General features: G+C 48.6%; 1 protein-coding gene across 1 annotated transcript in view; it reads left to right on the top strand.

The window, feature by feature from the left end:
- The window catches only part of HS3ST2 (heparan sulfate-glucosamine 3-sulfotransferase 2), a gene marked incomplete at both ends in the record, with an annotated part of 84006 nt that extends 75464 nt beyond the window's left edge, over positions 1 to 8542 (top strand). Inside the window, one exon of the mRNA XM_084250421.1 lies at positions 7924 to 8542. Within this exon, the coding sequence (XP_084106547.1) occupies positions 7924 to 8542 (619 nt within the window). The remainder of the gene's footprint in view (positions 1 to 7923) is intronic.
- Between the last annotated feature and the right edge of the window lie 4870 nt (positions 8543 to 13412).

Here is a 13412-nt window from a genome sequence, read left to right as displayed (position 1 = left end):
CAGGAGCACCTATGCTTGACTCTCAGCAGATTTCAGGCCTATAATCCATGTTGCAACTGGAGTCACCACACCGAGCACTGGCTCCCCAGAACCCACTCACCTCATACCTGCACCCTTTGACTAACACCTTCCCATGTCCCTTACCCCCTGCTCCCCAGGTTCTGTGAGGTTGACACATCGATTCCACACGTAATTGCAATCCTGTAGTATTTGTCTGTGTCTGGCTCATTTACTCGGTCATAAAAAGGAAGAATCCCCACTACTTGACACACAGATCATGGGGGGGAGGGGGCCTGTGCTCAGGGGAGGAAGATGTGAGCCCTTTCCTATGGTTAGCAAGTGACAGAACGCAAGCTCAGGCCTCCATCCCAAACCCTGTGGTCACAGGCAGTCGCTATAGCCCCACGAGCCCCCCAGTATCTCCATAAGAAACATCACGTGAGAAGAATCCCTTTCTGGTCCCCATCAGCCACAAGGCAGGACTCAGGACCAGTTCCACAACGCACAGGTATGGGGGAAAGAATGGCCTTCCTGGGGAAGCGCGCAAGCCAGGTCTCAGAAGAGACAGGATTGGGGTGGCTCTGTCTTCTCACCATTACGCTGGAGGATGTACCAAGGCTGGACAGCTTGGGATATACTCAGGGGAAGAGACTCCTCCACCCCCACACCCCATGTGCTCCCCTTCTTATAGGGCAGGGGATAGAGCAGCCTTGTCAGTGGGGGATAATCAAACTCCTGGGACACCAGGCCTCTGGACTTGATGCCAGCTCTTTACAGTTGACCAATTGACTGGCAAAGCAGCCCAGCACCTGGGTTCCTTGATCACCCACAGGGTCAGGCACAGCTCCTCCAGCCAGAGGTGGGGAGGGAGCCACCAGCTTTTGGTCAGTACAGCCATGTGACACATAAGGACATTGTGGTCAGCGGCACAGGTGACAGTGGTCCCTGTGTATAACCTAAGTGTGCAGTGGACAGTCCCATCTAGGTTTGTGTAATTACACTCTGACACTTGCATGAGGAAATCACTTAGCAACACATCTCTCTGTGACAGTCGTGAGCCCTACCTCCTGTGACCTTACACTCTAGGGCGATGACAATGTGGGAGACAAAGACAATGTGTGGAAAAAAATGGAAGACATCTATAGTGACTACTATGGAGCCACAACAGTAGCAAATGCCTAACCCTCTGGGAAGGGGGCAATAATAACGGGCAATCAGGGGAGGCTCCCTGGTGGAGGTGACAGTGAACTGATTGCTGAGAGAAGACATATTGTGGAACAAGCTATGCAGGGCTTTGCCCAGAGGGTCCCACATTCCAAGATCCCTTAGCATGGAGGTGGGTGGGGAGAACGCGGAACAGTCCAGTCTGACCAGAAAAGCCACATAATTCCCATTGAGGACTTTATCCTGCAAGCCGTGAGGAATTATTAATAGAGTTCAAGCCGAGACTTAGTCCCTGGAACCTGGGTCACATGAATGTCAGGATTTATGGCTCTGGACTCGGATGCCAGCGGTCCGGTCCCGCGACGCCAGAAGGGCCACATTTCCCGCCCAGCCAGCCCGGGTCGCAGCACGGGGCTCAGTCGCTCAGGGTTGCATAGGTGTAGTTGTGGGACCCAGTTTAAACCTTCTCCCTCCTCTTCGGCTCCTAATTATCCCTCTGGAGACTGCAATGGTTTTCAAGGAGCCTCGTTGTTGTGTTAGGAGCTAATAAATCACGGGAGCCCCCGGGCAGCCAGGCCTTCCCCAGCCCGCAGGCAGGTGTGTTCAGATTTAGCAGCAAATGAAACCTCCCATCGGCAGCACCCGGAGGGGCCAGGGCTGAGAGTCCCCAGCATGGCGGGCTCATCCGGGCCACTCGTGGGACACTCAGGAGCGCCTTGTGAAGAGGGGAGGAGGCCGCTGTCTGCCGCCTGAGTGACCAGAGCTGAGGCAAACAATTCCATTTCCAGAGAGCCTCAGGCCAAGAGAAGCGCATTTAGATTTCTTTTCTTTTTTCTTTTTGCTAGAGGTGGTGAGAAGTCTGGGTTTTCTCTGGGGGAAAAAGAAGCAGAGCTGTTAGTGGCCGGGGAAGACCCCAGATCCTCTTCTTCCTCATTGTTCCCAGAGGGAGCTGCTCTCTCTCCCCTCTGGGTGCCATTCATCTGCGAGGTGCTGAGAACACACGTGTGACTGGCCTTCTCCGGGCACTCACAGTCTACAGTGCAGGGGCATGAACAAGCACGGCTGCCCTGTACACACCCCCATGTGTACACACTGTATTACAGAGTAAAGAGCACCCCCATTTCCTCAGGAGGGGCTTTGCTTCAGGCTGCCCTCCCACGCCCCTCTGAGCATAGCATCATGGCGGGGAGCTTGTCAGAGACGCAGATTCCTGGCCAGGGCCCAAAGCCTGGTGGTTGGGAATGTGCAGAGAAGGGCCGGGACTCGGGACAGTGCATCCCTCGTGCCATCTCGATACTCACGAGCCACTGTGCTAAACTCCGTGGTCAAAGCAGCTCGCAGTGTGGACTCATGGATCTTAGCCCTGGTGGCCCACTGGAATCATCTGGGGGAGCTTTAAAATTGTGGCTGCTGGTCCCCTGCACCCAGATGTTCAGATTTAGTTTGTGTGGGCTGGGGCCCGGTCCTGTGCATCTCCAGAGGCCCTCCAGCGGGTCCCTGAGTGCAGCTCAACGCCAGAGGGAGCCTTGGGCAAAGGCCAGTGCTGAAACAGAAATGGCATGAGATGTGTTCCTTCAAGTCTCATTTTCCTTGCCACGTTTGGAGGTTTGGGTAGAAGCAAAGCTTGGCCTCCCTTCAGTCTTGACACCTGAGCACGATGGCGAGGGTGAGGGCTTAGAAATAACACAATGACCTTCCCTCCCCAGACACCTTCCTCTGCCCAAGGTCAGAGTATCAAGGAAAGTGGCGGGGGGGACTTCATAAATGAAAGTCACTTCTGGGAATGAAGCAACTTCTCCACGGGCACCTTCCTCACCACTGGGTCTGTGATCAGTTAATTGTGCCAGGACGGCAAACATGGATGAGAAACATACCCACATTGTTGACGATTTGTTGCTATAAATGGATGACATTGAATAAGTTCCACGCGTAGGTTGGAGTAAGTTCCACAACGGGCTGAGGGTCCTCACAGGTGGATGCACAAAGTGTCAAGAAGTTAGAAAAAAGCATTTGCAGAGGGCATAGCCTTGGTTTTGGACACGGATAGGGGAGCAGATATTTGCCAAAATGAGTGAGACAAGAATGATCCAGGGTCTTAAAAGATAAACAAGAAGCTCAGCAAGTGTAAAACACATGAAAATGCAGGACCTGTTTGGGGAGTAGATTTTGTGTGTAGCATGACCTGAATACAAGGTCACCAGAAAAGGGCGAGGTATTAATTCTAAAAAGGTAGGCAGAGGCCTTGAGGACCAAGTCAAGGACAATGGGCTTTATTCGAAGGGATAATAGCTGACAAGACCAGGTTGGCTTCCTTACCTGGCAGGGGAGATGCCGTGATCACGAAGGTGACTTTTCCAGAGCAAGACTCATCCATTGCATTCCAGATGTGCTGACCCCTGCTATTTCCCCAAACATGGGAAACTCGACTGCCTCATGTGTGGCCACGGGGGACTGTGTTCGTGCTCTCCCCTATAAAAGAAAAAAGAAGATTGGATGTGCTTGAGAAAGATGTTCCTGGTGGGCACAGAATGCAGAATGGATTGAAAGGGAGAGGACAGCAGAAGCATGGAGCTCAGAGTGAACGCTGTTTTCTGGGGTAGATGACAGGGAATAGGTACAAGCCTGAGGTGGTGCAGGAGGGCCTAGGAGAGAAGTGGGAGGTGAGAACTCACAAGAATAAAGACTTTGATGCAAAAAAGGAGTCCAGAATGATAACAAGGGTTTCTTCCTTTGTGAGTGGATTCATGGCCATGGCATCTGTGCAAACAGGCAAAATCTTATTGGAAAAATGTATTGGACGGATGTGTAATGACTCATAGAACACAGAGGAATATAGAACCAGGTCTTAGAAATGGCGAGAACCAAGATAGCAGAAGGGTTTGGCACCAGAAACTGATGAGGAGTTTCTTTCTAGGCTCCTATGCCTAGTTGAAAGATTTAGTGCAACCATTTCAATCCTTAAGATACATTTTCATCTTTATGACATAATTAGCACTGGCTTATGACATAGTTGGCCTTACTGCCGTCATGTGCCCAACCAACCAATCTGCTAAAATTTTATCCAGAGCTGACGTGGTTAGTGCCTCAAAGGAAAACCTGGGGGCTGTTACCAGATGCAGGGGAAATTGTTGCTGATCAGATTAAAGTAACAGATGTGAGGTAAGGCCAAACTGAGTGTTGGACTATTCTTGCAGGAATTCTTGCAAAGTTGCATAGAGAAGAAAAGAGGCTGAAGATTAAGAGGGTTGCATGGTGAGGGGAAAGCTCAGCTGCTGCCTAGCAGCTGGAAACAAACTAGCAAACTAGAAACTGTGACATAAGGAGGAAAAATGAGTCTTCAGGAAAAGTCTAATTTCTCACCACTGCACCCCTACATGCACATAGAGTAGGGAGATAGGTGGACAGACAGACAAGACAAATAGTATGTATATAATGTATGTATGTAACATATGTGTGTAATATAGGTATGTAATGCATGTGTGTATGCACATGTGTCTATAATCTCCTTGCACATATCACATAGGGCTCCAGGATTCTATTTCAATGATCTGAGGAAAAATAAAGAGGGAGAGTGAACCTTTGAAGTACACAAGCCGTCATTTGCACCACAGGGTGGCATTGTGTGTATGATGCCGTTTACAGCCTGGTTTTTGTGTCTTCTGAGTAATTGTAATTTGGTTTTGCAGCGGATATGCCAATTAGGAATTAGGAAGGTGAAGCTTCATGTGAGAGCATAGCCAAGGGACTGATGGATGCTCTGAAGATGTTTGGAATTGGCCAGAATTTTCTAAACCAGTAAGCAAAAAGATATGTTCATCAGTGCTCCTGGCAAAAGCTCATAGCTCCCTAGTCAAATAAGCTCAGGAAAAGCTGTACCCCCAAGTCTTTTCTTGTATAGTCTTTAGTGCATTAAAGGATATTGCAAAGAAATCTGTTTAATGGGTTGTCAGATCAACTTTATATCAATAACCCCCATGCAGTTGGGAAAATCCTTAAACAGTTTAAATCACTGTGACATTTGTATAATTTCATCTACTCATCATAAATGCCAATACCTAATTACAACATGTGCCAGCATCATACAATGTGGCCAGATCTCTAAAGTAGGGCTAAAGAATTCTGTTCAAGTGCACTTCTGAATGTTTGCTAATAATGATAGCCTACTAAAAAAATGAATGACTACTCAATATTAATAAGTACTATTCGAATTTTCAACTCACTGAGGTCCATTATAGACTTTGGCCTGGAAGCAGTTTATCGGTTGAGCCAGCCTATCAGTTGCACAATGAATTTGCAGCTTCAAGGGGATCATGGTCAGGGGTGTGGGGACAGTACAGGGGACAGGATCCCAGGCAGGTGAACCCCTGCCTACCTTGCTTTCTGAGACAACCAGGAAGGATGCATGTAACAGTTCAAGAACAGGAGGGGAAGGTTGAGGGAATTAAGGGTGACAACACCCATCTTTTAGTGTAGGGGAGACTGGCTGTATATTAGGGTTGTGCAGGAGTAAGGTTGGAAGCTGGTGATGAGAAAAGCAGAACACTTCCTATGAAGACTGAGAGAAAGGCCTGGAAAGACAAATATAAAAGATTATTGAGCAGTACTGGGAGCTCACTTGAAGGTAGAATTGATAAATATAGAAAGGATCCAGTTGTCCGGGTCAGCAATTTTCTCTATTGCTGTTTGGCAACCTAAAGACAGAAAGGGCGAAAGGTTGGAAGGATGCATTATTACAAACCCAGAGCAAGCAGTTCAAGGAAACTGATGGTAAAGAAGACAACATCTCATCTGTTGAAATGGTTGGTACAGAGAAAAGTGCAATCAGAGGATCATGGATGAATTTGAAGATCAGGTATAATGAGTGGGAGCCTGGTAAAGGTGGGAGGAAATAAAGCTGCCATCTGTATTAATTTTTTCTGGCTGTCATAACAAATTACCACAAACTGGATGGTTTGCAACAACAGAAATTTCTTTCACAGTTTTGGAGGCCAGAAGTCTAAGACCAAATTGTCAGTGGAATTATTTCCTTCAGGAGGCTCTGAGGATGAATATGCTGTTTCCTTTCTAACTTTTGCTGACTGCCAACAATCCTTGGCATTTCTTGGCTTGTAGATATATCCCTTCATGCTCTGCCTTCTTCACTGTCTCTTTCGCCTTCTCTTCTAAGGAAACTCCTTATGGGTCTAGGGCTCAACCTAATTAAGGAGAACCCCATCCCAAGATCCCTAACTGACTTACACTTTTTCCCCAAATAAGTTCACATGCATAGGTTCTGGATGGACCTATCTCTTGGTGGTGGTGGGGGGGGCGGGGTGTCACCATTCAGCCCACTACACAGTGCTGGAGTGGAATTTCAGAGTGAATCACTTCAGAATGAGGGCAACTCTAACGATGAGACTCAAGGGATGATCATGGCCATGAGGATGAGATGCTAAATGGGAAGAGAAAATGGGTATATTTGGTCAAAGAATTGTGTGAGGCCAGGTTGTTGGGTAGAGATGATAATCAGAGCTCAGAAGGATGCGGGGAGCCAGGAGGTTGCATTCCACAAGAATGTGAACATGACTGCCTTGGTCACGTTCTCTGGTCATGACTGCTGGTGTTGGGAATGAATGAAGGATGAACTAGTGATGGAACGTTCTCAACTCTGCATTTACATGCATCATCTGAGCAACATTCCCAAAGAACCCACTCCCAATCAGTTGGTTGCAGAAGGGGTCTAGACAGCTGTGGTTTTTCATTCCTTGGTGGTCTAATATCTATCCAGGTTTAAGAAAAACTAGTTTAAGATAGAGCGTGACCATAATGAGGAGCGAGTGGTGTTCCCCTCCGTCTAGACCTGAAAGAAACACAGGTGGGAAAGAGACTTCAGTGCTTCCCACCATCAATCCTTAATGCCTCCAGCAGAGATGTTGTCAGCCATGGGGTCGAGAGTGAGAAGTTGCCTCCCAGCTGTCAGACTGAGGTTCTGATCCACCCAGAGTTCTGAGGGTCTCTGGGCTTATGCCAAGGATGTATTTCAGATGTGTTCCAGCAGGAAGAGAGATCAGAATTCATTTCTAAAATCCTTACTAGTTCTCCCTAACCAACATTTCCCCCCCAAAAAGATTTCCTTAATATAGTTGAAGTATCTTTCGCCAGAACAATACTTACTGGCTTCCTTTGTACTGTTCTGAATATGTAATAAATGCATTAAAAGTTTCCAGCAGCATAAAAGGTTTACAATAAAAAGCTATTCTCATTTATCCCTGACCCCTGGCTCTGCTCCCACTCAAGTGCCCTCCCCAGAAGCAATTGCTTTTATCCACTTCTCCTGCATCCTTCCCGGAGGAGAGGCCACATCTTGCCTTTTTTCATTGAACCTTCTAGCTTGGAAATCATTCCACTTTAGTACACACAGATCTACCCAGCCCTATTAATTAGCTGGTCTGTCATTTTTTTTTAAACCCATACAGATGGACATTTAGGTGGTTTTTTCTAAAGCAACCCTGTTAAAGATTTGTTTAAAATCAACAGGCATTCAAGGTGTTGGAGATCTAATGCACAGCACAGTGATTCTAGACAATTACTACTCTATTATATACATCGAACTTGCTAAGTAGTAGATCTTACAGCGGCTTCCTCACCATGTAGGCACAGGTGGCCTCCAAGGCCACAGCAGAGAGGCGAGGGACTCCATGAGCCAGCTGGGCGGAGAGAAATGACCCCTGGGGACTCCCCAGGCATCCCCATCTGATGGTACGTTTCTTGTGCCCACAGGAGTCTGATGCCCCGGACCCTCGAGAGCCAGATCACGCTGGAGAAGACACCCAGCTACTTCGTCACTCAAGAGGCCCCTCGACGGATCTTCAACATGTCCCGAGACACCAAGCTGATCGTGGTGGTGCGGAACCCGGTGACCCGTGCCATCTCTGATTACACCCAGACGCTGTCCAAGAAGCCGGACATCCCGACCTTCGAGGGCCTCTCATTCCGCAACCGTACGCTGGGCCTGGTGGACGCGTCCTGGAATGCCATCCGCATCGGTATGTACGCGCTGCACCTGGAGAGCTGGCTGCGCTACTTCCCCCTGGCACAGATCCACTTTGTCAGCGGCGAGCGGCTCATCACCGACCCTGCAGGCGAGATGGGGCGCGTCCAGGACTTCCTGGGCATCAAGAGGTTCATCACGGACAAGCACTTCTACTTCAACAAGACCAAAGGTTTCCCTTGCTTGAAAAAAACAGAATCGAGCCTCCTGCCTCGGTGCCTGGGCAAATCGAAAGGCAGAACTCATGTACAGATCGATCCTGAAGTGATAGACCAGCTCCGGGAATTTTATAGACCTTATAATATTAAATTTTATGAAACTGTCGGGCAGGACTTCCGGTGGGAATAAGCCCCCGGGATGCCCGGGCTCCTCTGCTTCTCTGCTCCATGAGATTCACCCCTAGAGCCTGTAATCCTCTTCCCCTGTAAAGCCAGGCTGTGCCCCCCACCATCCCACCCAGGGTTCCTGCACAGCCAAGGCCAGGAGACTAGAGTGTGGGGAGACCCTGCCCCTAGCTCTCCCCAGGCTGTCCAGGCAAGTTGATCTGTTCCTGGTGTGTTCAGTCAATTCCAAATCATTTCCCTCCAGCCCTAGGAAGCCTTGGGAACATGCTTTAAGAAGAGTGGATCTTCCAATTATGATAGATTTTATAAGTGGCGGGGGCTCTGTTGCTATGAACACAGCAGGCTGTCTCTGTCACCGTCCACCGCTGAGTGGGCTTGTTAATTCCGAGGGGCATGAACCTCCCCTCTGAGCTGGTCTCCCGAGCAGCCCTGTGCCGTAGGCTTGTCCTCCTGACCTTAGCAGCTCATCAAGAGGCTGCAGAGCCGGAAGCACCGCCTGGTCACTCCTAGGAGACAGGTGGTTTGATGATGAAATAAACCAGAGGTTTCAAAGCCTGTGGTCTCAACACCGCCTGAAGGGTAACTGTCTTTGGAAACCACTCTGTGACTCTCCCCATTCCCTGTGGACTGAAGCACATAATTCCGCTGTTACGGGTACTTTCCTCTCACGAGCTTTCATGTTCAGCATGCAATGGAATCATGCTTGTCCATGTGAAATAAATATGGCTCTCTCGTGTCCTTAACACTGGGCTTTGCTCTGCATCCCGAGCCCGGAGCACAGCTCCCTCATTCAGTTCCTCTCATGCCAGATAGGACTCGTCCTGGGCATGGTCCTGAAGGCAGAGAGGAGTGGGGATGGCTTGGGGGGCAGTGAGGGGAGCAAAGACCACATGGGTAAGAAGCAAGGAGGAGAAATGGGAACAGAGGTTCTTGCTGGCAGAGGCTGGGGCAGACACATCTTGGGGAGATCTGTGGGGACATCTTTCTGAAATATGAGTCTCAGATTAAGTTTAACAGCCAAAGTGCCAACCTAGAGGCCCCGGGGCTCATAGGACACCAGATCCGTGTTTACTCAGCCAGCATGTCTTGAAATACTTTCCAACAGTTGCAACCTGGGAGTGTCCATATAAAAAAAGGGGTTTCCAGCTTCTTCCTTCTGAATGGAGACTTGGCTATACTGAGTCTGAAGTCCAACATGGCAGCAGTTGGCTGCCGCCTTTGCATGGGGGTGTGCTCCCCAGTTTTTCCATCTCTACCTAACCCCCCTCACGGGTTTACATTATCTCTGGCCGCTGTAGGCATTTGGCTTCACGCCCCTGCTTTGGGTGACCCCCTGCATGATGCCTAAGACAATCCCAGTGACACTTGCTGGTTCATCTCCTTGCTCCAACCTCACAGTAACAAGATTTTCTTGACTATTTCAAGCCTCTGGGCCCTTGCCTCTGTGCTCACTCCACCCGTCTCCGGCTGATGGAAACCCACGTTCCTGTGAGACCACTCCAGAGCACCAGCTTGATATTTGTGAAAACTTCCCCAACCAAGCCCAGTCATCTGCTTCCCTTTAGTACTTTGTGTGTAGCTTAGTGGCAGCTTCCATCGCGTGGTTATCATTGTGTAGAGATCTGTCTGTACAATGGGCTGTGAACTCCCCGAGGGTCCACACGGTATCTGGCCAACACGTAAAAGGTACTTAGCAGATGTTTGGCGGATGGATCCATGAATGGGGAGGACGGATGTGGCAGGCCTGGGGGCATGAACAGAAATGTCCAAAGCAGCTAACTTTTGGACACGCTTCCCAGATTGTTCCATGGTACCCTCAGGTGGCCGGGACGGATCGCTGAGTCTCTAGGCCACTTTGCCTTTGTCTGCTCGCTCGGGCATGGTAGAGGGTCACTGAAAATCAGGGTCTGATTTGCAAGATTGGAGGACACAAAACCTAAGATGTTCAATTGTTTCTTGGTCCATCGTGCTGCCCTGGGCGTCTTACAGATCAGAAGACAGACTGTGGTCTAAGGAGCCCGTTCTGGGAGTCTCCCTTCTGCCCCCGTGAGCAAGGAGGGGTCACTTGGAGCTACCACTGTGACCAGAAGGATGGGTTGTAGGTGGACCTGAATCAAGTGCCCTCATATATTCCCAGCCAAACGCATCAGGTGTCCTGTGTTCCTGGTCCCTGGTTTGGCCAAAGCAGCGTCCAAAGGGAGACAAAATGACGTGAGGACATAAAGCAAAGACCCAGGAAAAAATGGGAAATTCACTTGTTTATCCTGACTAGGGACAGTCCAGTCAGAATTAATGGGAAATCTGAATGTTGAGTGCCCAAATTCAACTTTATTCTTTTGTATTACAAGAATTCCCAGACTGAGTAGCCTCTGAGTATTAATGAATAGGTCAGAGTCTATTCTAATTAGCATATCAATCATGGTATGCAAATGAAAGATGCTAAAGTACCTTAAAAACCCACGCTTGAATGAGTAAAATCCAGTGTACATGAATCTGCTCAGCAAACTGATTTTTAATCCACTGCAAATGTACCCTTTCGCCCAGATCTCCCAAGGGCAAACTTGCACAAATTCCAAATTAGTACAGTTTAAATCGATGAAGTTTGACTCTTCGGTCTGAGACTAAACAGGCTTCTCCATGTGTTGGTAGGTAGGGGTATGTGTGTGTGTGTGCGTGCATGTGTGCGCGTGCACGCGCATGCGTCTCACTAACAACCCAGGGTATATGTCAACTCCGTAGTATCAGAGAATCAGTCTCCTTCCATGCTAGTGCCTGCAAGTCACAATGGCTAACCCCATGTCTGCAGAAAGAAGCAGGAAAGTAAGTGAAGTCTCCCAAAAGAGGATAATCTGGTCTACTGACTTGGAACCCCGTAGCAAGAATCTATGCACCCAGGTGTGCCTGGATCTTGTGTGGGGAAAACTTCAGACGTGCCCAGATTGTCAGATATGGGGGTGGGGACACTGGAGGCAGCAGGGAGGGACCCTACATGACAGAATTGTGGGTATGTTTGACTTTCTCTCTTTGGTTCTGAACTGGAAATGGAATAAAATAAAATAAAACAATAAAATAAAAGCAAGAAGGAAAGCTGTCATTGACGGAGTCCTGATCCTCAGGGCCAGCTGCCACAGAGGTTGTGGACCAGAGTCTATTGTCATGTACAGTCTGACCATTGTCAGTTCAAACCCTTAATCTCTCAGTAGCAGAATGGGGGCATGGGGTTCAAATAATCCTCTTCCAGGGGAGGTTGTAACATCCCCTCTACTTATAGCTTGCTCACTTTGTGAATGGTGCCCCTTGGGCATATGCTAGGGTGGTGGTAATCAAGTTCACTCACACCCTTCTAAGTGGAATGCAGTTGTTTGGTCACAGTTAGATGCCAGGGGAGCTATGAAATGCAATGTTTCATTTGGGTGGTACAGTGCTCCGTGAAAGATGGGCTACTCTGCGGCAGACATTGGGGGAACACCTCGCTGTCTTGGTCATTGAACAGAATCTATGCATCCAGCTGTGTCTGGGTCTCTCTCCGAGGTTCTGTGAATGTCTATCTGGGAGTGTGTTCCTCCGAGCCTATGAGAACGTGCCTGACTCTGCGTTAGCCCTGCCTGACTTTCCCTGCCTCTTTCTAAAGACAATATAGAGGACAGCACAACTTTGGAAGCCCTGTAGATCTGAGTTTGAATCCTACTTCTGCTCTTTCCTAGCTGTATGACTTTAGCCAAATGGTCTAACTTCTTTGAGCAAGTTTGAGCATCAGTAAATTGGTACAGAAAACTTATGGTCCAAAATAGATGTTGGTGCTCCAGCCATCACATCTGTGTTTCAGTCAAAAAGAAGAGGAAAAGAGCGCCTCCCTGGTGGTGCAGCAGGTTGAGTGCTGTACTGTGAAGCTGTCCGCAGCCTCTGCAGCGCGGGTTCTATTCCCGGCCGGCCAGGGAGAGACCCACATGGCGCGCAGACCTCTCCTGCCGCCCGCTGCTCCCCTCAACAGTGTCTTCGGTCCGTCTGCCTGTTCTGCTCCCCGCTCTGTCTCTGGTGAATTCTCTCACCTTCCCGCACCTCTGACCTGTACCCCAGTTCTTGTATAAATAAATAAATCTTAAAAAAAAGAAGAGGAAAAGAAAGATGTTAGAAAAACTCATCCTGATCAAGTCAGTCCCGTTTGAGAGTTCCCAGAATTCTACTCAGTAATTTACACTTACATCTCATGGACCACCTCTAGCTGAAAGGGAGACTAGAAACCATAAACTTTTAGTTGAACTCTTTGCCTCCCTAACAACCCAAGATTTTAATACTAAGGAGGAAGGAGTGGATGTAGAGAGTGCAATGAACAGTCTTTGTTACAATAAAACGCCAACTGTTAGAAAAAATGGTCTTTTAGATTGCCAACATTTTCTAACCAATCTTCAAAATGGCTCCAGTAAAACGTGGATGGAACTGGACGGGATTGTGCTACGTTAAATAAGTTAGAAGGAGAAAGACAAACACCAGATGATTTCACTCATATGTGGAATAGAGAGAAAACTAATCAACAAACAACAACAAACCCACAAAGGAATTGACAATGAAGCCAAATAAACCCTAGGAAGATGACTGGAGAATGGAGGCGTCTAGTGGGGGAGAGAGGGTGGGCACGGGGGGAGGGAAAGGGGGAATAATGACCCATGGTAAAGGACTAGGGGTGTCTGGATGGTGGGCCTGGCCTGGGAACCTGCATCTGAAGTGTGGCCCTATCCCCCAAATCACGTGCAGTGCTGTAAACCAGTGTTGCTTCCATAAAGGAGAAGACAAATGGCTCCACATTTGAGGCTTCCAGTGTGTCTCCATATCCTCTCCACTCAACTCCAAAGGCGTAGACCTGCCCTAAGCAGAGA

Source organism: Talpa europaea (assembly GCF_964194135.1).
Source record: "Talpa europaea genome assembly, chromosome: 12".
NCBI classification, from domain to species: Eukaryota; Metazoa; Chordata; class Mammalia; order Eulipotyphla; family Talpidae; genus Talpa; species Talpa europaea.
Note: the sequence above shows the minus strand (reverse complement) of the source record. Positions and strands in the feature narration are given on the sequence as shown.